The following is a 26,923-nucleotide window of genomic DNA, read 5'->3' on the forward strand; positions in this document are numbered from 1 at the left end:
TGACAGAAAATTTAGATGCTTTATTTGGTAAACCTATATGGAATGCATTGATGGAAATGTCCAGTGTGATTTCTGACGCGTCTCCCGATGCCTTGCACCATCCAGTTCTGTAAATTTGCCCAAATGTTCGCAAAGTACCAGCTAACTTGGGAAAATGTGGCTTTGACTTGCACAGATTCTGCTTCATCATACATGTCAGGGACATTGTTAATCAGAAACCAAAACTGCTACGCATCGTATTCCACATGTAAAGTTTCAATTAAAAACATTTTTTTACCGATGTTATCCCTATTTTAATATATGTAAAATAAACTCAAAAAAATTCCTGGATTTTTTTTTTTAAAGATAAAAACCGAAAACGTGGAACACTAGATATACTGTACATTGAGAATAGGCCTACACATAAATTATTACAGCAGAAGAGATAAGTTAAAAAGAAATAGTTTGATTAAATCATTCCCAATATTAATTTCTACAGTAAAGATAACATCCGTCACACCTTCAAGTGAGATCAATATTATTTTTTTATTTGTGTCATTAACCACACAGAATGATACTTTTAAGTCATTGTCCAATTGTTACCCCCCCCCCCCCCCCCCCCCCCCCCCCCCCCCCCCCCCCCAAGAACCATTTAGAATTTCTAGTGACAGATTCCTCTTTTACCGTATTATTATTTATGCAATCTGGATTTATCTGTTATCTTGGATAGTGGAAGTCATTTGTTCTAAGCTTGTCAGAGCTAACACAGTCACTTTGCCTTTCTGTTTCGGAACAGAGAGCAGCACTCCCTCAGTTTGTTTGGGTTATTGCACCATCCAATTAGTCCCTAAAGAAGAAGTCTAACCCTCATGCCTGCTTGCTGCTTTATCTGTTTATATATCTTGCACATAAAACGAGTGCTTCTATTGATTTCTCACAGTGAAGAGTATAGTAGTCTTTGATAAAATAGGTTCTTGGCATATAAACAAAACATGACTCCCAAAATTAGAACTTGCAGATGTTTAACTTTTAGAAAACATGCTCTGGTTTGCTCAGTGAAGCTCAACTTACCCAATGCTGTTGTTATTTAATGGTAGTGCCAGTGTCTTTAGATTTTGGCATTCTTTATGGTCCTCAGTGTTTTATGGTCCAGATTATATGACATAGCCAGTACCGTAATTCTAAAGGACATAACATGCACCATTGCATAATGCAGACCCCATGTAGAACTGTGGAGCCTTGGGTTAAATCCCTTAAATGTATGTAACAGGCACCTCTTGCATAACATGTACCTCTTGTATAACACTCATCTGTAGCATACCATGCAACGCCAGTTTATGAGCAGCAGGTCTAATTCTGTTGGCTCTGGTTCCAGAAGCTCCTGTGCTTGTTTCCATCTTCTGTTGTCTTCTCGCTGCTGCGCAGCATTCTTATTCACTTCCTCAATTAATTCCTCTAAATAGTTCTTTTTTTTTCTGATTCATAGGGGTGCTGCCATTTTGACACCATATGTGGAAGATCGCTTACACAACAAATAAAAATAAACAAAACGAACCTCACTACAAACAGGGCAGCTAAGCTGTTTTCCTTGAAAACAAAACACACATTTGCAGTGCTAAGTTTGTGTGTGCTCAGATTGGATCAATCATGTTGGTTCATTGACTGTCCTCCACAGGGGGGTCAGCATTCCTTAACCCGGAAGGGGATTCCAGGACTGAGTTGGACAGTGAACCCCAGGTGACCTTTTACACTGACCCCTCGAAAAGGAGACGACTCAGCCGAGGTATGAGAAATGGTAATGCCACTTCTCACGGTTCTTTTTAAAAATTTGCATAGTACAAAACCAAGTTGTAAAACCTCATTAGATTTGGCTTGTGTAACAGTGCATGGGATGGCTTCAGTGGATACATTTTGTCATTGCCAGTGATTGTTGCTGGTACACTGTCTCTCTGTCAGAGAGCAAGAAGGTTGAGGAAATCAGGATCTCAAAACCCAGGAGACAATGCTGTCACCAACAGATGGAGAGAAAAGCATTTGAAAGCATGGTTGCTTACGATTACAACGACTTGATCCAATTACCAAAATCCTTTTAGCACACAGATGTCACAGAAAGACTCTGTCAACAATGTAACTAACACCTTTAATTAAAATAAGTAGAAACTGGCATACAAAGAATGACAGCTCACAGTACTTTGAACTGTGAATCTTAAAAACATGTTCAGGTCAAATAGAGGTTAAATATGGTTAAAAATGTGTCATTATAATGTGAGCTTATTCACAAATAATTGTTGCAAATGTATTTTATTAATCTATCTGATGCTTTGATATTTAATGGTAAAAGTGTTGAGTATGCTGTGATTTTATTTTTTTAATTGACAAAGAGAAAAACAAAACAATCAAAACATGCTTTACTTACTGTAGATACATGCAAGAGCCAGTAAATAAAATTCACCATAATCTATAACACAAATGACATTGACATAGACTATGTGTGTGTGTGTGTGTGTGTGTGTTAACGTGATTCACCCACAGTAAGCGATGGACAGTATAAACTCTCACACAATAACCTGACATTCAAAATGTCTCCCAATAACCAGTGCAGTAATCAAAACAAACAACCGTATGTAGTTAAAAATCTTTATTAAGACACTCATTACACTAATTAAAAAGATGTATTAAAACCTATGAATCTAATAAAAAGTAAGTACAAAAAAGTAATGCAAGTGCAGAAGTGCAGGGAGGGGGTTATTATCCTGTCTGCAAAACACACGCGGAAATGGGTGTTTATTAATGTGTTAATTGTTCTGGCAGTTGGCCACAACTGTAAATTAGTAACAGCTGCCTGTATTTTGTTAATTTTGTGGGGAATAAAAACTCCACAGATCATTCATTCAGGGCTGACGAATGAAGAGCCCGGTCGTGAACCGCTATGAGAAAAGGTAGTACGTAGTACTGCAAAGTTTATTTTGTGTTTTGTTTTCCAGGAAAACAGCTTAGCTTCCCTGTTTATAGTGAGGTTTCGTTTTGTTCATTTTTATTTGTTGTGTGAAAATAAAACTTCCGTAAGCACATTCAAAAACAAACATCTGTGGTCTTGGTTCGTAAAACAGTGCTCAGACAGAGCCAGAGGAGAGCAATCTTCCACATATGGTGTCAAAAAAGTGGCAGCACCCCTACGAATGAAAAGATTAAAAGGAGTGAACTGAGGAAATGAATAAGATGGCTGCACAGCAGCGAGAAGACAACAGAAGATGGAGGCAAGCACAGGGGCTTCAGGAACCAGAGCCAACAGAATTAGACCTGCTGCTCAAAAACTGGCCGGTGTCTTTCCCAGAGCAATAGGAGGAAGAGCCACGATCTGCAGTCAGGGGGGAGGAGGTGATCAACCCACCTCCATCACAGTCTCAGTCACAGCCCGTGAGAGTCACTCCAGTGCTATTAAGTGTGGTCCCATGCCCCGGCTTCGTGGACACCAGGCCGGAATGCCCAGATCTTCCTGCACTAGACCTTGTGCCCAGGTCGCAGCACTGCCATGCACAATTGTGCACACAGTTACTCCGCTCCTGGTGGAACCTAAGATGTCACGCTGTGCATGTCAGACATTGCGGCTGCTCCCCCTTCCTTCCACTGTGTTCCCCCTGGGGACCCAAATGTTGCTGTGCCGGTCCTGAGCTTCCCACTTCTGCCTGTCGTTTCTCGTGTCCTGTCACCGGTCTACACTTCATTCACCCAGGTCAAGCTGTCCGGGTCCTTCCCTGTTAGTGCATGGTCCGTTCCTGTGGATGTCGGAGTAAGGACTGACCCACCCTCAAGCCCATCTGTGGAAGAGGGCAAAGATTAAAAAAATGGGACTTGAGGGCGATTGGTCCTTTAAGGGTGGAGGGAGGTTTTCGTGTTATGGCCTGTGTCTTGAAAAGACAAGGGGGAGGATGTGTAGCAGGGCAGGGAGGGGGTTAAAATCCTCCCTGTAAATTGCAAGTGAAAGTGTGCTATGTGTTATTTGTTCTGGCAGTTGGCCACAATTGTAAATTAGGACCAGCTGCCTGTATTTTTGTTAATTTTTGTGGAGAATAAAAACCCCACCGATCATTCATTCAGGGCTGGTGAAGGAAGAGCCCGGTCGTGAAAAGGTACTTTGCAAACGTAGTACTGCAAAGTTTATTTTGTGTTTTGTTTTCCAGGGAAGCAGCTTAGCTGTCCTGTTTGTAGTGATGTTCCTGCATGTCTAGTTAGTGCTCAAGTAGAGCTAGGTTTTGTTTTGTTTATTTTTATGTGTTATGTGAAAATAAAACGTGCGCAAGCACATTCAAAAACAAACACCTGTGGTCTTAGTTCGTAAAACAGTGCTGAGAATGAACCTGGAAGAGAGTGATCTTCCACACTACATTACTGCAAATAGTTTCCAGCGAAGAACTCTGAGATATGCATCTGGATGTTCTTTTTTTGCAAGTATGGATGGCAAACCTTCAGCGTTTCCTAAAAAATCCCAATTTGCTCTATATCCAGATTGCTCTCCATAGTATGCCGCTGTGTTTCATGCGTAGGACTCACGCTTACATCATCTGCATCTGTTTCAGACAGAGTGTCCTGGTCACCAAGGTGACACAGCTGAGAATTCTTCTGGGGTCAGAGTTTCAGTTTCCATTGTATTTTTGTCAGCAACTACAGAAGCCCCAACTTTTTCAAGAAACGTTGCATTTTTTGCTGACTGACAGAGTTCCAAGCATGCTTTAGCAAGCGCACAGCATCTAACAGACATTTTATTTACACAGGATTTTCGTGCTGATGTGCATCGCTTTTCTCTTCCCAGCCGTGTTTGCTGTTGCAGGCAGGCAGTGTAAACCTGACACTGCGCAGGATTAATTTGCCAAGGTACAGTAGAGGGGTAATCGCTCAGTAATGAGGAACAGCTGATTGATCGATCTGTCAAGCTCTTACTACAGTAAAGTGCTGCCTTTGTATTGAAATCTCTGTGAATGGCAAGGTAACGGGGTGAAAACAGCTGATTGATGGATTAGTAAGAGCGATTACTACAGTATAAAGCAGACATGCTATTTAAGTCTGTGTGAATGGCACATAACGAGATCCAAGCAGCTGAGTTCGCCCAAAATATACGGCAAGATTAACACGGTATAAACACTATTTGTCTGATATAAGTGACTGCCCGAAATATGGTGTACATGGTGGATACGATATATGGTGTACATGGTGGATACATTATATGATATATATATATATCTATAATATTAATATATATATAATTTATATATAATTTTGATCATTTGATAGAATGGTTGATCTTTCAGGATACAGTGTAAAATAGGGCCCAAACATGTTTTATTCACTGTTTTAAGAATCATCTACTTTTATAAATTATGCGGAAACATGAAACCTTAATAACTTGTTCTACAGTGTGGAACTGCATTGCAGTTCAATCAACCATCTGGATATCTCCAGGGGATTTCCTCATAGTCACGTCAAATGGAGAAGCATTTTCAACTCAATATCGTACCAGGTGGCACAGAAGAAGAAGAAAAAAAAAACTTTTTATGTAGCAATTTCACTTTCCAAGCAAATAGTGCAGCAATTCGAGGTAAATCTTTATTGTTCTGCTGCACTGAGAAGGTCCCACACATCGACCAACAGGGGATACTAGGACAGAGCTACCATTCCTTCAGGCCAGGTTTTCATTTAAAAGCACATTTATTGTCTGAAAAATTTTGTTTGGCAACTTTATAACCTGTGACCTCAGCCAGAAGTGTAACGTCAGAGTTTCTTCTTTCTGCATCTCACAGGTTCTCCACGAAGTCCAATCAATAAAACTACCCTGACTCTGATCAGTGTTGTCAGCTGTGTAATTGGTTTGGTCTACTCATCTCACCTCACCTGCCCCCTTAATGTTCGCATCATTCTCCACGTGCCTGAGCACCTCATTGCAGATGGTAAGTTTCATCATTATTATTCATTTGCAGTCTTTGTTGGGTAAATCAGTGCTATTTTGACTAAAATTCTGGACATGAAATGACAAGAGTGGCTTCTTGAATTTGTGTCTGCAATTTAAGCATTTTTTTTAGTTTATGAACTGTAGGTGATGCAGTATGTTAGTGTTTTGTAAGGGAACATGTTCTGTGTCAAATGCAATTAATGTGTTCATTCATAAACTGAAAAACTTGTCAGACTATATTGCTATATTTTACAAGATAAGACTTTTCAGACAGTTTTATGAACTATAATTTCAGAATATTTTACAAATTTGAGCTATGCATGTTATACAAGCTAATTGTACAACTCCTTTCTAAGCCACTGGTCAATTTATTATGGATATGGCATGTTTCAATTTTTAAAAGAAAATATAAATCAAAATTCAGTCAATGGTGCAATCCAGACTACTCTGCTTTACTAATTCCACTAACATGTTTATTTATGAAACACTAACAGACAAAAATGTTTTAATAACAAGCCTTTCTCAAAATGAGCGAGGGAAGACATCATCTCCAAAGCACAAAGTACACCCTTGAGGTTAATTAACTTTTTTTTCTGTATATCCTACTCAGAAATCAATATCTGTGTTGAAAAAAAAAATCCTTTCTGATTAAAATGCAGCAGTCCCAACAAGGAAAATACTGGTGCTCTGTGATGTAATGTTATTCAATTGGCTAATTGAAGATGGTCAAATTGTTCATCTGGCTGGCTGTTTGTGGCAGGATGTTTTATTCACACAAGGTAGCTAGCGATTGATTTCTGGAAAACTGAATTTTTATAATTTAATAAATAACAGAACAGAAAAAAAAAATATTTGAGCATTTACATTGGATTTATTTAGCACTAAAGTTAGTTGGTGTTTCTTGTGTCTACAGGAAGCAGGTTTATTTTACAACAGGGGAGCCAGCTGGATGGCAGGGACTGGTTGAATCCAGCTCAGGTGCTGCTCTTCTACCAGCAGAATGCCAGTGGGCCCTGGATGACTGAGCTCTGCGGCTGTCGCCTCCTCGACCCTTGTGAGCACCAGTGTGACGCTGAGACAGGTATGCCCTCCAGATATGGCTAAGGTTTTCCATCACCTAGAATTTTAGGATTGAGGCATCTTTTTCTTTTTAATTATATGAACAGAATTTAAATATTTTAGTTAATATCATGTAATTGTAGAAACTACACAAAGATATTGCAAAAGTCTATTGGAATACAGTATTTCATGCAATGTCACATTTTAAAATAGTTTTTTGTTAAGTATATGGAAAACTACAAAGCGGTATGTAATTCAGTATGTTAAATTAACATTATTCAGCAGGTTTCATTTCGACTTTATGAAGCAAAATTACTTAATTCTATAGGCTGATGCCAAACTTTTGGCCATAGCTGTACATTTAGTTAAGGGATCCATATATTTACTGTTAATTATTTAGTGTTTACTGTATACTTTGTATGTAAGGATTGACAGAAACAGTTGAATAATAAAAAATAAAAACATGTTGTTGGTGTGGAAGTCTACCTTTCATGTAAAAATATAAAACAAATTAAAATCCTGTTCAGAAGGCTGAGCTGTCTGGTATTTATTATAGTTAGCATGTATGGTAGTGTATCCAAAAAAGTCAATTTAAACAATTTTTCTTTTGAAAAAATACTTAAAAACATAAAACCGGAAAGCTGCAAAAAGGCTGTGTGTTCATTTTTGTTATGTGCAAGTAATTGGCATCGCCGACATACTGCAGTCTTTACAGTCTTTTGCAAGTTGTTTGTAAAATGCCAACGGCAATTGTGATAAAAATTGATTTTTCAAAGTGTAATAGCTACAACGCGAATCTTATTAAAAAAAAAAAAAAAGTGTTAAACCTCACGCCACTCAAATTCTAGTTTTAATTGAAACATTATAATTTGGAAATACATTTCTAAACGTGTTATAAGTAACCAGATGAAATAGCATGATATTGTTGCTGAAGTTAGTATAATAAAAGTGACTTTTTTCTTTTAATTAATGTAATTAATCAAGATATTTCCAGTTAAAGTGAATTAGAGGCAACTCCCTGAGAGGAATTTAACAAATGTAACAGTTAAATAGCAAGAAACAACTTATGCTACCCTGGGATTCATTTTTGTTTAATTAGAGCCATATTATAGTGCGCTATAATATGAATAGATTAGTTGCTGTCATTGACAGTTAAAGTTTTGAGCTGTGTTTGATTTAAAAGTGTAATTAAAATGTGTAACTACAGCACAGTTCTTGTTATTAGTCACTGTTATTTAAAGTAGTGCATAAGGGAAGGATGAGAATATAATCGACAGAAGATCAAGCTGTTTCAGTTTATGTTACATTACTGATATCTTTTGCAAATTAGTAGGGTTTTTTTTCTTCCTTTTTTTCTTTCATTGCTTGGATTGTTATTTGTCAAAACTTTTCCCCAAAGGTATCTGTAGTGTGCAGGGTTCTGACTGTACTTTAATTGGTGTTGGGACCTATTTGAGGCGCAAAAACAGTGGCAGTGGTTGAGGTATAATTCCATCACTGGGAGTTTGTGGGACCTTCTGTTTGCATATGTGTGGGAGAGGTAGCTTTAAAACCATTGTAGTGCTTCTGGTTGGGAGGATTTCAAAAGAGAATGTGGATAGAGTATTTTCCTACACATAGGGGCAGTAATCTTATTATATTTTGGAAAATGTCCCCAGGCCAGTTTGCCAATTTTACTTTCTGTTGCATTTTACAATGATTTGTGTCAAAATCACTGAGGCATTCAACTGGGTAAGTATTAAAGGCAGGCTTGAAGGCCTAAAGGATTTGTTGTCAGCTGGCTAAGGGCCTTTGGCGAAGTACAGTTATGAATTATATGGATATATAAAGCCAAATTTGTTAAACCAGCATGTAAACTTTATTTTTTTGTGATCAAATGTTTTTGTTGGTAAATTACAAAAATATAATAAATTAATTCCCCATTTTCCTTTTTCACCCTCTGTCTTCTTCCCCTACCTCTCCTGGGAGAATACCCACTTCCCTCCCACAAACACCCCATAATGTTTCTCAAATCTGGGAAGGACCTGATGGTACTGGGCACAATGCGAGAGGTAGCTTACCTTGCAGCCTACAATATGGCCTGACGATCAGAGTACCTTAACAGATAAAAATAAGTGTGCAAGGCTTATCCCTTGCATTGGATTGATCAGAATAAATGCAGTTTGCATGCATAATTTCAATAGCCCAGCCAGACAGGGTCGGGAACCACAGTGGAGGGGATTTAGACAGAAAATCGATCGGGTCAGACCCATCCTCCACGCCTTCAGGCCGACGACCCAGGCGAAGATTGATCCGACGACTCCTGTTCTCCAGCTCTGCCGTCTTAGACTCCAGTCAGTCTGTCCTGGTTTCACAAGCTGTAATAACCCTCTTGTTGGCATTTACAGAATTACGGAGAGCAGTCAAATCTGCTTTGAGGTTCTTAAACTTCTGGGTAAAATTCGAAAACCCAATCTGCATGGTGGTCGTTTTAGTCCCAAGATTCGTGTTTTCAGTATGAGAAAATATGTCTTGAAGTATTGGTGGGTCTGTGCCATACGGGCCTCTACAATGGTGGAGAGGTCTAAGCCTGTTGTGTTTTTTTCACCCTTTGATGTCAAAGAGGAGTGCAGTGTGGGCCTTTTTTTTGCCAGCTCTCGACTTCCTGGGGTTCATCAGATAGTATATGACTATATATAGGGTTAAGTGCACTGAGGTGTGTTCAGACAAATTATAAAATAGATGAGGGGAGGTGAAGAGAGAAACAACTTTGCAGCCATTGCTCCCGCAGGTCATGTGACCTCAAAACCACATGTAAATTTCATATACCGTATGACCATATACATGTACAGTGTAGAATTAGAGAGCCACATTTCTTTACAACTTTCTGTTCCTTGGTGTATTGCTCATTTAGTTTGGTAGACACTTTGTATCAACTAGCCCAGTAGTTTTCTAATATTTTGGGAAACCTTCAAAGGTTATTGTGCAGTGGCTTCTTGCAAATGCACTGTTTATTTATTAAATGGATTGAGTTTATTGCGTATAAAGCTGGGTTTTTCAAAATCTTTTGCAACAGAACATCATGTTTTGCACATGTTAATGACTGACCCAAAATTCTCTAGTATGTTAGAACCACATGAAACATGTGTTAACCTATCACATGCAAGACCTATAGAACATTTTTCCCACATTGGCTATTAAAAATAGCGTACCTTGAACTTCCCTTACAGAATGTGTCCACATCGTAACATAACCCTACGACCTGCAGAACAGCTTCTTCAGTGTTTGCCTTCTCTACCTTTAAACACTGGCCAGTTTCAGCAGCTTACTTTTAACAAGTCGAGCTTGTTGAACTCGCATCCTCCAAGTGTTCTCTAATGTTCTTGTGCTTATAAGTATGCAGGTTAGGGATGCAGCTCTTTAATTGAGCAGCTGTGACACACTTAATTGTATAGGCATTGCTGAAGTTAAGTAAAAAGGTGCAAATAACTTGTTCGTTTGCATCTTTGCAATGCAACACTATGTGCCATCTGTTTTGGCAGTTTTGAAGCACTGCACTGATAGACCTCTTATGGAAAATGATTTCCTTTGTTTGGAGATGAAAACTAAAATTTTAAGGAGACAGTTTTTTAAATCGTGATGCCCCGTGCTGGTCTAAAAATGCTGCTTAACAATAGGATTTCAGCGTTTACTAATAATCTACTTTAGATCAGAAATAATATACATTTTAATAAAAAGAAATGTGCTGATGTTTCTAGAAATGTAAATACATATCAATGTCTAACGGGATGCGATGTGTATGAATTATCAGTTTCATTCAGTTTCTTTTAAAGGCGGGTTCTCCAGTTGTTTTATTTAATCTACATTCTTACAAGAATATTAAAATGATTAGGGGAATGGGCAAAGAACGACCTTTCTACAAAAGTTTTGAGTAGATTCATTTGTGCTGTAATGAACTTTAGAGATGCTGTGGTCAGCTCGAATGTATGTTCTGAAATAGGCACTAAATCTGATTAGAAGCATATACTCATTTACTGGAAGACATACAGTAGCTACACATTGTTTGCCATGATTTTTATCAATTATATGCAGTCAGGTAAACCTTTTAGGACAGTAGGTCAAGTAAACCAAATGTTTCAATTGAATGCCTTTACCAGTTTTCTCTTTGCAATCTGTTTTAAGCTGTATATCTTTGTGTTTCTTCTTGTTCCAGAGGCATTAGTCAAAATTTTGTTTATTGCATTTAGTTTATTATAATACTGTAACATTTATGTCCAAATTTATGATTAAGTATATGAAGTATACTTATACTATATTATACTTCAATTTATGAAGTATAATATAGAAAGGGTTGGCAGGGCTAGCTACTGAGGCCAGCTACTGATACAGTAAAAAAGTCACAGATGAAAGGGTAGATGGGAAGCAATAAAAACGTCTCAGAGTTGTACGTACTGAGTCTGAAAGTCCTGCGAGGGCAAGTGGTTTAACTGGATTTGCTTCTGGTAATTGTAGACCCTTGTCTCATTTCATTCCCCTTACTCCCCTGGCTGGCACACAAGACATTTATTAATCAGCTGAATATTTTCCTCTGTCTCTCATTACTCCTGCTCCAAATTCCTGCTTTTTCCATTTTTCATTAATTCAGTGGAATAATATATGTACTGCATGTCTGTCTCCAAGTCCTCAGCATTTGGGGATTTCTCTTGGAGTAAAAATGTCATTAATAACTAATAAAATAGGCCCCTTTATGACCTTTACTGACCCCATTTATCATTTACTGAATACAAAATAATAATAAAAAGATTAAATGAATGACAATTTATTTATTTATTTATTTATTTTATTTTATTTTTTTTTTTAAATAAAGAATTATACTTTTTCTGTCAGGTCATCATTTGAACTTTACACAACCTTCATGCCAGTTATAGCTACTTCTTCCTGGTGTGCTGTATAATGAGTTGCTGTAATGTCAGTCTCCTTTCTTGTTACTGTGGTCACTGTGACTCTTCCTCCTGAATTCCTGTACCCTATTTGCATTTTACCCAAACTCCATCTCCAACTATGACTTTATTTGTTTTTTGGAGATCACAAGTAAACCAAGTGTGATAAATATTATACCAAAATCTGGCTTTGGGTATTCTCTAATTAATATCAGAACAGCTCACAGAAGGCAGGTATTATTATTATTATTATTATTATTATTATTATTATTATTATTATTATTATTATAATAATACAAATTATTGTTAAAAACACAATAGATCCCCTTCAAGATATCAGTAGGTTTTATTTTATTCACAAAGCCTGAACAAATCTAACAAATCACTTTTGCTTGAAAGCAATTGCAATATAGTTGTCTTTGATAAATACACAAACAAATATGCCTGAATAAGAGCACCTTGCAACACGTTACATTATACTGATACATAACACAAATTAAGCCCAGACATCCATAGAAATAAGTGAAGCAAACGCACATAGATCAGACAGGATCAGATCGATTTCCTGTATAGCCACTGATGAAAACCTCCAAGCACCTCACAGCACAGGTGACTTTAAGTAAGACGAGTGGAATGTTTTTTTATGCCTGATGAGAAAACAAGGAGAGAGAACCATCCATATTGTGCCATAGTTTTTATTAATTTTATTTGATGTATGAACATCTTAGTAATTCCAGAAATATCCAGGACCATTTCTTTTCATATTTTGAAGCAAGCCCAATGACAAAGGAACTTTTTCTATGAGGAATAAAAAAATGGTAGCACAATAATGTGGTAACTAACAATGGTTTATGATAATTATAATCTTTATTTTTATATAGCGCCACCATCACAAAGCACTTTACAAGATACAAGACTAGGGTGTGTGAACTATGCATCAGTTGCAGAGTCACTTACAACAACGTCTCACCCAAAAGACAGAGCACAGGGAGGTTAAGTGACTTGCCTGGGGTTACAGAATGAATCAGTGGTTGAGCTGGGATTTGAACCGGGGACCTCCTGGATACAAACACATTTCTTTGCCAGGGGTTACCATGTAAATTCATTAGGTAAAAAGATGTTGCTGACAAGGCCATGTCCCTGTAATTACAAAATAGCTACCTTTTAAATTACTTAACTATAAAGAATGCAATTCAATTCATTAGTGTAACCAGCAATTTTACCTGTATTATAATTTTGTTGCAGGTTGGAGAGGATAATGTAATTTTTGTGAATTTTTGCACATGCTTAAATTTATAGTACTTCTTGTTATGCTGGTCAAAGGTTCAGTTTAGTTTCTGTAAACCATTAAATGTGTGCTTTGTTTCCCTTCAATTACGGGCAATACATGCATACACAAATACGAATAAACAAGACCATTGTAAAAAGTGTACACTTTGTACTGACACTACTTTATATACATCACAATTATTATTTAAAAATGCCTTATTAGATAAAGTGCTTTAATAAGTGAAGCATGTAAACCTCATCATTTTTATTAAACAACCTCATTAAAAAAAGCAAATTGCAGGCCTTTTTTCTTCATAATATGTAGAATTTGAAGTACGTGTGCTTAATCGAATTCCACGTTTGGTTCAGGGTTGTTTCTCACAGATGTTGTTTTGCTGATTGCGTTTTTATGTTCATTTGTTTTCCAAACCATTAGCTACAATGTACCAAAAATGTTCTTGGTAATCACTCAGGCTACCTCGGGCACCAAAACATAGCCCAGGAATGTTTGTGTTAAATCTGTTTCTAGCATTAGATATTTTATATAAAACATTTGAAGGCCGGCCTGTTCTCGTATTGTAATAGCAGACCTGTTGCTTTTACTCTTTCTAAGTCCTGGGAGGTAGTGAGACAAGAACGTGTATCATTACTACTGCATTACTGTTTCCTGTAAAGGTCCCAGAATGTCAAGCTTAAAAAATTGATAGATATTTTGCAACTTATTAGATTTTATTTTGTCATTATATTGACACATTCAGATTTTCAGAATCAAAAGTTTCCATTGTTGTTCCACTTGACAGAGACCACTTTCACAGCACAACATGCAACATGGATGTTCACTGACTATTAACTAGCTTTGTTCAGCCTATGTTCTGAGTTTTTTACATTTATTATTTGCTATTCGGTTTGATTAACTTTAGCCCCCCTGGATAAGCGAAACCTGTTTTTTTTTTTTTAGCATTGTGCAGCATTAGGAAATATCCTTCGAGTTCATAAACCACCTATTTTTAGGGTTAGCCATGGGATAACCACTGATAGGTGTTGCAATCAAGAGTGAATCTCCAGTGCTGCAAAATGATCCAGTAAACTCAACTGTGGCATATGGTGATTAAGTTGACCAAACCAACCTCTTAGAGCCATCCGATGGACAAATACTGATACCTCATGTTCACTAGACCCCAGCCCCAGAGGACTCTTTCCTATTTGATACCCTGAAGAATCATCTTGAATATATTATTCCTTGCATCTGATGCCCTGAAAGAGGCTTCGGAAGGAATGGCACTGTGATAAAACTACATCTGTTTTCCAGAATGCAGTCACAGCACTTCAGTGAAGGTAGCTATCATGGTTCACTTCTGCAACTCGGGGGTCCCTGTATCTTGCAATGTACTTAAAGCAATTCTGGACCAATTCTGCTTTTGTGTTAAAAACCTTTTGAAACTTTTGAACACCCTTCTTTAAAATAGTGAGAAAGTAAGCTGCTATTAAGTGTATGCATTTCAAAATAATGGGGCTAAATAGCCAACTATGGATGTGTCCAGCTTGTACACCAATATTCCCCATCATGAGGGTATTAGTGCAGTTGATTACTGTTTACAACAGCGTGGTTCTCAGGTGATGCCCCCTAGTTCATATTTGATAGAATTGTTTTCTTTGATTTTAAATAAAAATGATTTCAGGTTTGTGAATATTTATTATCTCCAAATTCAAGGTGTAGCAGTGGGTTCAGCAATTCGCCTAACTATGCCATATACCATATTTATATATGGGTAAATTTGAACACGATTACATTTACAACAATAATCCTTTTAAATCTTATCCAAAGTTGTGGTTAAGTTACATTGATGATATGTTTTTTATATGGACTGGACCTAAATATATGTTGAGTAAGTTTGAAGAATATGTCAGTAACATTAAATCTACACTCAAGTTTACTTCAGAGATTAGCTTGAGTATGGTTTCTTTTCTAGATGTGCAATTTTTGAAGGTGGGGCATCGCCTGATTACCACTTTATATAGGAAACCTACAGACCGTAACAGTTTTTTAAATGCTTCTAGTTATCAACCTCCTTCTTTGAAACGCAATTTGCCCTATAGTCAATTCCTTAGATTTAGATATATTTGTGATTCTGAGGATTATTTTATATTACAAGCTAATGAAATGAAAAACAAATTTTTGACAAAAGGATATAAACAAACATGGGTCGACAAAGCTTTATCTAAATGAAAGTCTCTTAATAGAGACCAGTTACTTGCACATCAATTTAAGACAACCAAAACTAAATACTCTGTTACTTTTGTCTCTACCTATTCACCTATTTCAAATACAATGAAAAACATAATACAGACTCATTGGCATATATTATCAACCGATCCCAAATTATTCTGTTTTACAGTGTTTCCACGTTTTACGTTTAAAAGACAACAAAATTTGAGAAATGTATTTGTTAAAGCAGACACTTTTATTCCACCATCTCACTTTTTAACAGATACCACAAGGTAACTTTAATTGTCACAATTGCGCTTGTTGCAATGCAATAATAAAAAGCGATACAATTACCCATCCTAAAACTAATAAGCAGTTTAAAGTATGAGGTAGGATTACTTGTGTTACCAAGTTTGTAGTCTGTTTGTTGAAATGCCCTTGTGGTCTGTGCTATGTGGGTAAGACCATTAGGGAATTGAAAATGTGTATAAGTGAACATCAAAGCACTATTAGGAATAATGATACAATCACCTGTAGCGAGACATTTTAATGAACAACAGCATAGCATTTGTACTCTCAGATTTATGGGGATTGAAGTGGTTAATACCCCATGTTGAGGTGGAGATCGTAATGAACTGTTACTAAAAAGAGAAGCCTCTTGAATGCACACTTTGCAAATGGAATCTCCTGGTGGCATGAACGAGGAGCTGTTATTTACACCTTTTTTATAATCTTATCTACTGTTGTTGCATCTAGTGGTCCGTTATGATTTCTTGTGCTAGTTTGTAATTTTAAAATAGACTAGACCTGGATATACATATTTTTCTGTTGGTCTGTATGTTTTAATAATAAAATATTTTTGTTCTGTATTTACTTTGCTGAATTAGGCATGATTATTGATTGTTATTGCTTATTGAAAGGTAATTGAATAATTAATGCTTTAGACCTATAAAAGTCTTGCCTGTATATGCTTGATTTAAATTGTGTTACTGCACTGACGAAGGCCAGTGGCTGCAACACGTCTGTGAATTCGCTTCATTATAACAGGCTTAACAGCAGATACCTGGTGAGTGCTTGACTTTTTATGACATTCTGTATATTTACTTGAGTCTATACACACCGTCAGTACAAGAACATTAATCTTTTAGCGTGCTCCTATTCTTTCAAGATAATGGAACAGTAAAGTGAGAAGATAATGGAACAGCAAAGTGACGTGAAGCAGGTTGTTTACTGAGAAGATAATGGAACAGCAAAGTGACGTGAAGCAGGTTGTTTACTGAGAAGATAATGGAACAGCAAAGTGATGTGAAGCAGGTTGTTTACTGAGAAGATAATGGAACAGCAAAGTGACGTGAAGCAGGTTGTTTACTGAGAAGATAATGGAACAGCAAAGTGACGTGAAGCAGGTTGTTTACTGAGAAGATAATGGAACAGCAAAGTGACGTGAAGCAGGTTGTTTACTGAGAAGATAATGGAACAGCAAAGTGACGTGAAGCAGGTTGTTTACTGAGAAGATAATGGAACAGCAAAGTGACACGAAGCAGTTTATTTTACAGAGTGCATCAGCTTCTTTAACAAATATTAGATAATGTTTTTTTTTTTGTAAATTTTCACTGTCTCCTCATCTTCTTTTGTGCCATTTAAATCATTTAAAAAATAAAACAATAATGTTAGATAACTAAAGGAGATGTTATACTAGGATTCATGAATGCACAATGAGGTTCTTGTTTTGTTTACATCCCATTCACATGTCAGTCTGTAACGCCTGTCCACAAGGTTATATTTTCTTCTATTTTCATACCATTATGTACACTACTGGGAAGATTTCTTTTTTAATATATGAAGGTAAGCTATACAGTAATACAGTTTTATTTAAATGGACTGAAATGTAGAGTTTTAGATTGCAGGCAGAATATGCAAGTTTTGTACCTTGTTTTTACCCGAGTTTAACAATGTTGATCGCTGTTATTGCTTTCTGTGTGTTTATTTTTGTATTCTAGATGTGTTTTAAACACTGTATGACCTTTAACAAATCTTTTTGTACCTGCAAAATGATTCCATTGCCAATAAATCCATAAGACATCAAATTATGCCTTAGGTGACAGCTTTAAAGATGTCTTTTGGAGACAAGACGACACTATATAGAGGTCAGATAAGACACTTCCAGGTTGTAATATAGCTGCATAACTGGGATGCATAACACACTGAAGTTAGTGCCAAAGTTTTATAAAGATGCATGTTGTTATGTTATTTCTGTTTTCTCAGGTGAGTGTCAGTGCTTTGATGGCTACGTGAGAGATCCTGTCCACAAGCATCTCTGCATTCGGAATGAATGGGGACCAAATCAGGGGTAAGCTTCAATATGTTTAAAATAATTCAGTGTGCTAGGAATATAGGAATAAGTCATCGCAACACAGTTTAAAAAAAAATATTGTAATATTCTAGTTGGAATAGCATAGAGTGTAAAAAATAATGTTAAACCCCTAAAGAGTTGTTGGAATGCTATTTTGGTTGCAGACCGTTAGTTATCCTGATTGAAACTCCAGAATTCCCATGAAAAAACAGTATCTGATGTTTTGTTCAAAAACCTATGTCATTCCTTTCAGTATCGGACATGAAATCATTTCCAGAAATTAAAGACTAGCTTAGAAATGTAACTCGATTTTTTTTTTTTTTGAGGAACTACATGCCCCACCAAAAGTATACAAAACCCTAAACTAATACCCAATAATTTAAAAACAAATAATTCAAATGCGCATTCCATATCTTTATTGACTTAATCACCCGCCACATTATGAATAACTAGGGTTTAAGGACCGCTTTTGCCAAATTGCTTTAACAAGTTATTGCAAATGGACCAGATTAATAAAAAATGACCATAGGTTTTAATAAAAGGACTTTATAGAAGCTTGCTATTTTATGGTTGGAACGATGACTTGAGGGTACTGCTATGGTCATATAAATTTTTATAAAAGGCATTTTTGTTACGCATTAACTTTAAATTGAATCACTTCAACTACTATCCTCTCTTTCTCTTCTCACCCTCTATGCTCCTCGTTCTTCCCCTCCCCAGTGCGAAAACTTGAAAAACTGACATAATGTTACACTTCCACAACAGCAAACATTATAAGCCATTTTTATACTTTGCTTTGACAAGCTGCGAACATTCAGTTTGTAGATTTTCAAAACCTATCATTATGTGTTGCTACGTGACAAAACCAGGTGCCACTCAAAGAGAATTGTGGCTAAAATGTTTGGAAGACACTCAAAGTCTCAAATAGGAAAGCGTCTCTTCTTGTGCGTTTATTTATGTTAGGGTGAGGAATGTATTTTATTTACATAGTGTATGATGAGCAAAACAATCTACTACTAACAGACTAATTAATAAGGGATGACTTGCTGTATTTAAATGCTTTAAAATTGATGGGCTTCTGTCAACACTTCAAGAGTGTTAAAATACTAATAGTAGTCATGTTTAAAGAATATGTCAATAATACGTAAAGTTACGGTAGCCCTCAGTCTTTCTCATGTTGTATAATCAGTGTGCACTGTTCATTTTAATGTCATTTTCTTCCAGACTACAACATTTAAAACTGACATGTTGCTTAATTTTTTTTTTTTTTTAATTTAATTCCCAAACCCAGTAGACTGTGATATGTTATGTATCCTCCTCATTGTTAACTATGTAGCTGCATCCCTATGGCTATGGTTGTACATCAAAGAAAACCATAAGGAAAAAAGAACTTCAAATTAATATGGGGGCTTTCTAATGACGAATTAGACTGCCAGTTTGTCTTGGTCTATTCTCAGTGTCCTTTTAAAAGCTGATAGACTTTATACTGTAAATAGTCCCATAGACTGTAAAGTGGGGCTGTTAGGTGAGAATGAATTCCAAAGACCTACAGGTCCATTGCTGAGAACCAAGCTGCTAATAATAATAATAATAATAATAATAATAATAATAATAATAATAATGTACATCTGAACTCACCATTTATAAAGCTTTGTCTGGTGAGTTATTACAATGATCTGTATCTTTTTTTATGAAAACAAAAAGTTTGACATTCATGCAACTTTCATTTCAAGTCTTGTTAAAGAAAAATGCCATGATTTAAAAACAGATTTTGAAAACAAAGAAAAAAAAAGATTCTTTAAATAAATCATGAGGGTTTGTGAATATGGCAAGAAGAGAAACTTGATTTGAGAGATGTTATTGTTGTGAGTTGGGCTTTCTGCAAAGGAAGGGCACCCACAGGTCTCATTTGTAATATAGGGAGGTCCCTGTTTTCTGGATCATCCAGAAGAAGTTTTAAATTTAATTGCATTCAGTAGCTATCTAAACTGAAGTCATACATCAGTGAAGAAGACATAAATGGTTTTTCCTAAATATCCATTGTGATCTATCACCAGTGAACCTTATAAACAAGAACCTAAATACATCTTCATGGTGCCACGTGATGTAATAGACAGCACTTTTCAATTTGGGAAGGTTAATGTTAAGATACGGGATTTCTGGAAGGTTTGGGTATGTTTTTAAAATGCAAACATATTGTCAAATTCTATGATGTTTTATGGACTGATTATGATATTAATAATACTCCAAACCATTAAACTGTATATTGCAGTGTATTTATATAACAGCCCATGCTATGCAATTGAAATTGCTCTCCCTGACGTGAAACTGTACATGATCTAATTATTGTATATACATACCTTAAATAAAGATAGACAGGAACTGCCCTCAAAAAATCTAGGTATCCTTTTAGGTAATAACAAGTTCACATCTGGTATCAAACGACATACTTGAGTGGTCTTAATAATATTGGAAACGGTGAAAAAAATCTAATTTTACCAGGCCCTGCAGCTCAAATTTTAATATGACCATTGAGCCTGTTGAATTGTTAAATGGGTAGGGAAAAAGGATCCAGACAAGTTAAATAACTGTAAACATTTGCTTGAGAGTTAAGAAATGCAAATGACGGGCCTACATCTATTTAGTGTTCTTTTTGAAGGTGATGATTTTGTCAAGGCTGCTGTCTCAATTATACTGCATAACCACGGACCAGGCTTACACTGAAACAGTACATTTTTTCAAAAGTACAAAACATGATCGGTGTGCTGAGCAAGATAATAGCAGAGTGATGTACTGGGTTGAGTTAGCGCCATTCAAAAACAAAACACACAATCTTATGAATTATTTATTTAATCATTCTGATTATGTGTTTATCACGTTTACATGCTAATATTAATAGCTGATCTCTTTTTCTAAATCTGTTTTTTTGCACATTTAACTTGTTTTGAGATGACAATGTAAAGCAAATAATGAGTTGTTATCACCTGCAATAAATACAGTTGGTACAGCGTCAGTGACTTGAAGAAAAAAAAAGAACGTCCTAGTTTTTCACACTGCAGATCTGGTTACCCTAATTACATTAGGGTAACTAGTTATACAGTACCAGTAAGAAATTAAAGTTACTTTCTCCTCTGCATTTTCATTAACATTCAACCATGGTGATTGTGTCGGTGTTTCAATTTATAGGAATATAGAGAGAGTGGTACCATGCTTGAGATCAGATAATTAGGGTCAGAAGCAAAATGATCAGTAGGACAGTGCGAAGGAATAAAATCGCTGTGATCTTGGGAGCTTGTTCACTTTGCACTTATGTGAGAAACCATAAATAGATTTTAATTGCATTTTGCACGTAGTGGAGTTTCACAGTGGATATTAAGTTTTAAGGATTTAACAAATGCAGTGGAAAGTGACACTTAGTGTTTCTATAGGCGGATATGGTTACAGGGCACAATGAAATATGCCAATATTGTCGTTCAGGAAATCCAGGTGTAGAATGTGGTCAGGTTAAATTGATTGATTGATAAACACACCTGGATTAGACAGCAGAGCAGTCTGTTTGGCTCTGCTCAAGAGAGGTCATTTGTTTTTTAAAACTTATTAAGTGGCATTTGCTATATTTATTGTGTTTAATTATTTGCTAATTTAGAAATAAATGCCCCCAAAGGGCTTAATTGCATATATTTGTGATTCCTGCCTGAAGTTCAGACATCCTGTCACACAAACAGTACACAATTAAGCCCTCTCTTTTGTCACCTAAGAAATAATTGAACAAAACAAAAGCTCAAAGTTGCAACCAATAACCAATTTACCTTAACTTAATTCTGCACCTGGATTTCATAATGTATTGGGTTTTTAACCCCAACTCTGTCAAACTAAAACAATACAATATACAGATGTGAGCTCTTCTTTTTATTTATTTAAGTTTAATTCCAGTAAATATTTGCAATGGTTCTTCTATATTAGTCCTGTTTTTGTGGGTGCATGGTTATTGAACCCCACCCCACCCCCCCCATCTTAACTGTGTTTTAGCATTCAACATTTTACTTTTCTCACAAACCAGCACTACTTGCTTACAGACTTAGATGTTATGACTATGAATTACATTTCAGTTACTATGATTGCTTTTCTAATTACATTGCAATCTCTGGAACCAGTATATATTTTTCTCTCAAGCCAACTTGATTTGTCACCCAATCCAACTAGATTCATCCAATTTCCAATTTAAACTTGCACCCCCTACCTTGTGTCGTCAAACATTAATCACAGCTGAAGTTCTATAAACAGTTTTGCTTAAACCCTTTTCAACCCCTGTCAGTGCTGTATAAGAGACAGAATAACGAATGGCTACCACTTATTTAACTTATTAATCACAGTCACTCAGAATGCCTCTTCCTAATGCAGTCAAGCTTCCAGACTTTTATATAAAAGGTGATGATGGATCATTAATAGACATTTGTGTGTGTGAGAGCCTGTACGTGTATTTATGTACCTACGTATTATTTTCTATGTATAATTTGCCTAGGTGAAAAGTAAACGATTACTTGAAAATGCATAAATGACTTTTATATTACTATAGTAATAGTTTTTTTATATTAATATAATAGTAGTTTTTACCTTTTGTGAAATGAATTCATATATTATGTACCAACATTAGGGTGGTGTGTGTGTGTGTGTGTATGTGTGTATATATATATATATACTATATATATATATATATATATATATATATATATATATATATATATATATATATATATATATATATACTGTATACTCTGCTTCTTCTGCAGTCCTTGGCCGTACACCATATTCCAGCGTGGCTTTGACCTGGTGATGGGGGAGCAACCTTCTGACAGAATATTTAGGTAAGACCTCTGTCTCCTGTTGTCTTGACAATACTTGGTCAATGTTTCTATATTCTACACAGCTATATGTGCAAATGCAATGTACATAATTACACTTCAATAGTATTACCAGCTGGGTTGGAGTTTGAAGCCATCCTCTATCACAACTGAAATGAGTTTGGTTAGTTCAGCCTTGTCCTCGGTAGAGATTAGTGTACAGTTTTGCGAATATGAGAGTATTGCCTTGTGAGAAACACAGAACTGAATGGCTGGGGATGTTCAGGTCAGGAGTGGGATGCTCTCGCAGAGTTGTGGGGTAAAGCTGACTCCAATTCTAAATGGAATTGCTATAAGCTGTTGCTTTTAAAGGACTTGAAGCGTGAACCAAATGTTTTTTCCAATTTCCATTATCTATTTAACTTGTCATTTCTTTTGCCTGATGTTGGGGTTTTGTCATATACACGGCTCCTTTGAGAACTAAGATAATAGATTTTTGGTAAACTACCTGTTGTACAGTAGAATTTAAAAATCTAAAAGATGATTTTTTAAAAATGTATCATTGAAAAATATAACATTTTAAGTAAAGATATTCAAAGATTTAAAAAAATGCTAATTCTGTGAGAAACTACATTGAAATAGACATTGAGAAATACTTAAGCCTAAATATTTGTCAAAGATATAATCAAAAGAGAACTTAATTAACTTCCGTCCTTTCGTGAGTAGCAAGAATCATTGGGAAATAATTAAAAGTAAATTGTGGTGGTGGGGAGATTCATAGCACACTTGCAGCAATAGTCATAAAGGATTAACATGCCAGTCATTGCATTGGGGTCTTATACATTTACTGATATGTTAATAGTTTATGAAGTGTTTTAAAAGGCAGTATTTTTCTAAACATATGTTAACAAGCACCACTTTTAGGGTATGATGCTCCATTTAACTGCAAAGTTAGCATTTCATGAGAGAGAAATCAGAATGCTCATGTACACCATGCAGTGAATATTGAAACAAAAATATCCTGAGCCTTGCAACAGCAATTTAAATGTGATATTCATTCTGTAAAGCCTCATGGATCTTTAGTATGTAGACATTGTTTTAAGTACCATCCTGTTTATCCTCCTGCACACTGTTCAGCTTTATTATCACATGCATTTATGTTTGGATATAATCTGAGTAAATCCCTGTCAGCTAGTGTCTTTTATCAATTATGATTCACCAGTTTACTTCCCTACATACCAGTGATTTGATTTATTTCCTCGTAGAGGGGTCACGTTTTGTACCTCTCATTCACACCACATTTTGAGTTATTTAAAAGTGTGTTTTGGTTGGTTAAATATTTATTTATTTATTTGTTTATTTTTCATAAAAGCAGCCGTCAATACAGAGATTTATTTATTTATTTTTTTAATAGGGGTCAAGGTCGGTTTACAGCATGTTGTACCATTTGTCCAGTAAGTTGTGTCACCATGCTAAGACATTAGAATTAGTCTCATAAAGTACAATTTCCACCTTTTTAGATTTGAAGCTTTGCATTTCACAGGATTGACAATTTACAAATACCCAAACTGTGAACCTCATTTCCAGCAACCTGCTTACGTTTTGCATTCTTGTTCACTAGGTTCACCTATACTCTCGGAGAAGGGATGTGGCTGCCTCTTAGCAAGAGTTTTGTCATCCCACCAGCCGAATTGGCCATCAACCCCTCTGCCAAATGCAAAACAGACATGACCGTAATGGAGGATGCTGTGGAAGTCAGGTAGACCTCTGAGTCGGTTGAATTTAGGTTTATGACTTGAAGAAGTGAAACAATATAACTTCAATTTAGCTGGTGATTTTCAGCAGATTTTTTTTTAACTTAGATGTGACTGTGGAACAGAAATAAACAACACATATAAATGTATTATGCATTATTTTAATTACCTCAATTATATTTAGTTGTAGCTGCATACTTACTAGCAATGTGCAAATCGTTGATCTAAGGCTCTGAAAATTACAGTTAGCATCTCAAATGTTATTGTTTGTTATCTTTAGCCCCACAGCCATGGTATTTTTTTTACCTGGGAAATCTTTTTTTGGAGTAAAGTAAAGGTTATGCGCAACAAAAGGCCAACCAATGTTAACAGAAGCTGAGGTGGTTGCCCTAGCAACCAGCAGCAGCCCTCAGTCAGGGTCAGTTAAAATGTTTGGCAAGTTGAAAAATATCTAGCGGCAGATGGCCATTTCAATCTTGCGGCAGTTTTAATATTTTACGACTTGTTGTTTAAAGTCAGGTGAGAAACTTAATGATAAGAACAGAAACACTATTAACAGTCACGTCAGGTTTATATTAGCTTTCCATTTGAAACAGTAAGAACATTCAACGTGGCGAAGTCCATTGCCAAACACTAATACGATATATGGTTTAATAAGTATAATAGGGTTTATACCTAACAAAAAAAAAAATAATGTTTATGTATTTGCTTTTTTTTAACCCATAGAAACTACAAATGTCCTGCACATTTCTGATCAAAGTTACATTTCTAAACTAAACTGGGATTGTTTTGCTCAGATCGCTCAGGAATCATGAAATATGGTATAATATATGTACTTGGTCCCAGTGCAGACTGAAAGATGGCATACTGTAATTGAAACTGCTTTCCAAGGTGTCAAGGAACTTGGGGGATTTGCTAAAAAAGATCTGACTGCCCACTTAATGCAAACAAACAAGTCACCAGTATCTAGTATACTGTAACTGCATGTTGTTATCTTGATTAATAGTTAAATATGCATTTAGTAAGAGTTTTTTATATTTCTCTGGGGAAACATTTAACCCTGCTGGTACTACTGTACATCTTTTAATTACATTGCATCTAAAAAAATATATATATATTTTAGTCAAGGAAAACCATGTTAAAATGAAAATTGGAATATATGGAAAATATGTATTGATATATAGTAATTTAAGCACAGATTATCGTCTATAGCCATATGCAGTTCAACAGTGCTGTACGTGCGCACCCTACTTTGTGTAGAGAAATATTGTGGTGGTTTGCTTTGTGCTGGTTGCCCCCATTGGCAGCTTTGTTAATTTATATTGATTTATCCATAGTAGTAAAGTAAAACATCTTGGTACAGTAATGCTACTTTATTACCGAATTGCACAGCAATATACAAAATCCTAAATAATAGTAAACCTCTTTCAGCTTCAATTGCTTTAGAGTGGGTTTTGCCCTGAGGCCGATTGTGCAAAGCAGTGAAAAGGTAGGCGAGCCAAACATTGTAGGATTTGTGATTTCCATTTCTTGAAATTACCATGTCGCTTATATTATTGAATTCCATGGTGCTGCAGTTGCAGTCGGCCATTAAATTGATAAATTATTTCTGAGTGCAGTTCGACTGTAGTATAACCCCACTAAAAATGCACGTTATTGCAATGTATGCAACACAGGTTTTAACTAACAGCTTAATTTACTACTGACTGGCAACAGTTTTCAGGGTGTTATCTTAAGCAATGAACAAGCTGGGTCTGAAGTGCTTTACCGCCCCAAATATCCATCAGGTGACCCATGAGTAGAATCTGGATGTGTGACCTTCTACTCAAGGAATGTAATAAATAAATATAGGGAAGATATTGCATTCTAAGAACCGTACCATTTCTGTATGGATAGAATTTTCTTCTCAGTACTAGTAATGTATATTGCATGCAAAGCAAATATCTCCAGGCACGTGCCAGTGCATATTCATTGGTCTTGTCTGCTGGTCTCCACACTGTAGCTCTCTAGGGAGATATGAAGCGGTTGGAAATTAATCCAACCTTAAGTGAGGAGAGACAGCATTCTGGAAACTGGGTTTTAGTTTTCATTCATTTTCTTTTTTTTTTAGTAATTAGAATCACCTTGAGGAAACGGCTTACATTTACACAATATATGTGACAGGAAAACCTCCTCTAAGTGGAATCTTGTGCATCCTAATGCAAATATAATCAGTTAGTGAAGTAGGATGTAACCAAGAATTCCTCTGTGTCCCATTTCAAGTCCTGAGGCCACAAATTGGGTCCTGTCACTCAACGGGTTTCATTCGTGGATTTACTCTCCATACAAAAAAAAAAAAAAAAAAAAAAAAAAAACAAGATTGGAGGGATTGTATATATTTGACAATGTTAAAAGACTTTTTGTGAGCTCTTAGGGGGGGCATAAGGACAGCAAATCATTAGCTTAGCGATTCTGTCAACACAATGCATGTTCTTAAACCAAAATGATTAGTGCCAACTGTACACATTAACTACTTTTAATTAAAGGTGATTAGTAATAATTGTAATAGTTAACACATTAAGTTTTACTTTATAGTAAATGTAGCAACTAAATACATTTA

At 36.0% G+C, this 26,923-nt stretch overlaps 1 protein-coding gene across 4 annotated transcripts in view; it reads left to right on the top strand.

Moving 5' to 3' along the window:
• Positions 1-26,923, top strand: part of LOC121294112 (astrotactin-1-like) — a 156,589-nt gene that overhangs the window by 44,157 nt on the left and 85,509 nt on the right. For all 4 annotated transcript variants that reach the window (XM_041217684.1, XM_041217683.1, XM_041217685.1 and 1 more), the window contains exons 5-9: positions 5,775-5,921; positions 6,837-7,004; positions 17,642-17,726; positions 22,520-22,594; positions 24,192-24,329. In XM_041217684.1, coding sequence (XP_041073618.1) covers positions 5,775-5,921; positions 6,837-7,004; positions 17,642-17,726; positions 22,520-22,594; positions 24,192-24,329 — 613 coding nt within the window. The remainder of the gene's footprint in view (positions 1-5,774; positions 5,922-6,836; positions 7,005-17,641; positions 17,727-22,519; positions 22,595-24,191; positions 24,330-26,923) is intronic.

Source organism: Polyodon spathula, chromosome 18 (assembly GCF_017654505.1).
Source record: "Polyodon spathula isolate WHYD16114869_AA chromosome 18, ASM1765450v1, whole genome shotgun sequence".
Classification (NCBI taxonomy): Eukaryota; Metazoa; Chordata; class Actinopteri; order Acipenseriformes; family Polyodontidae; genus Polyodon; species Polyodon spathula.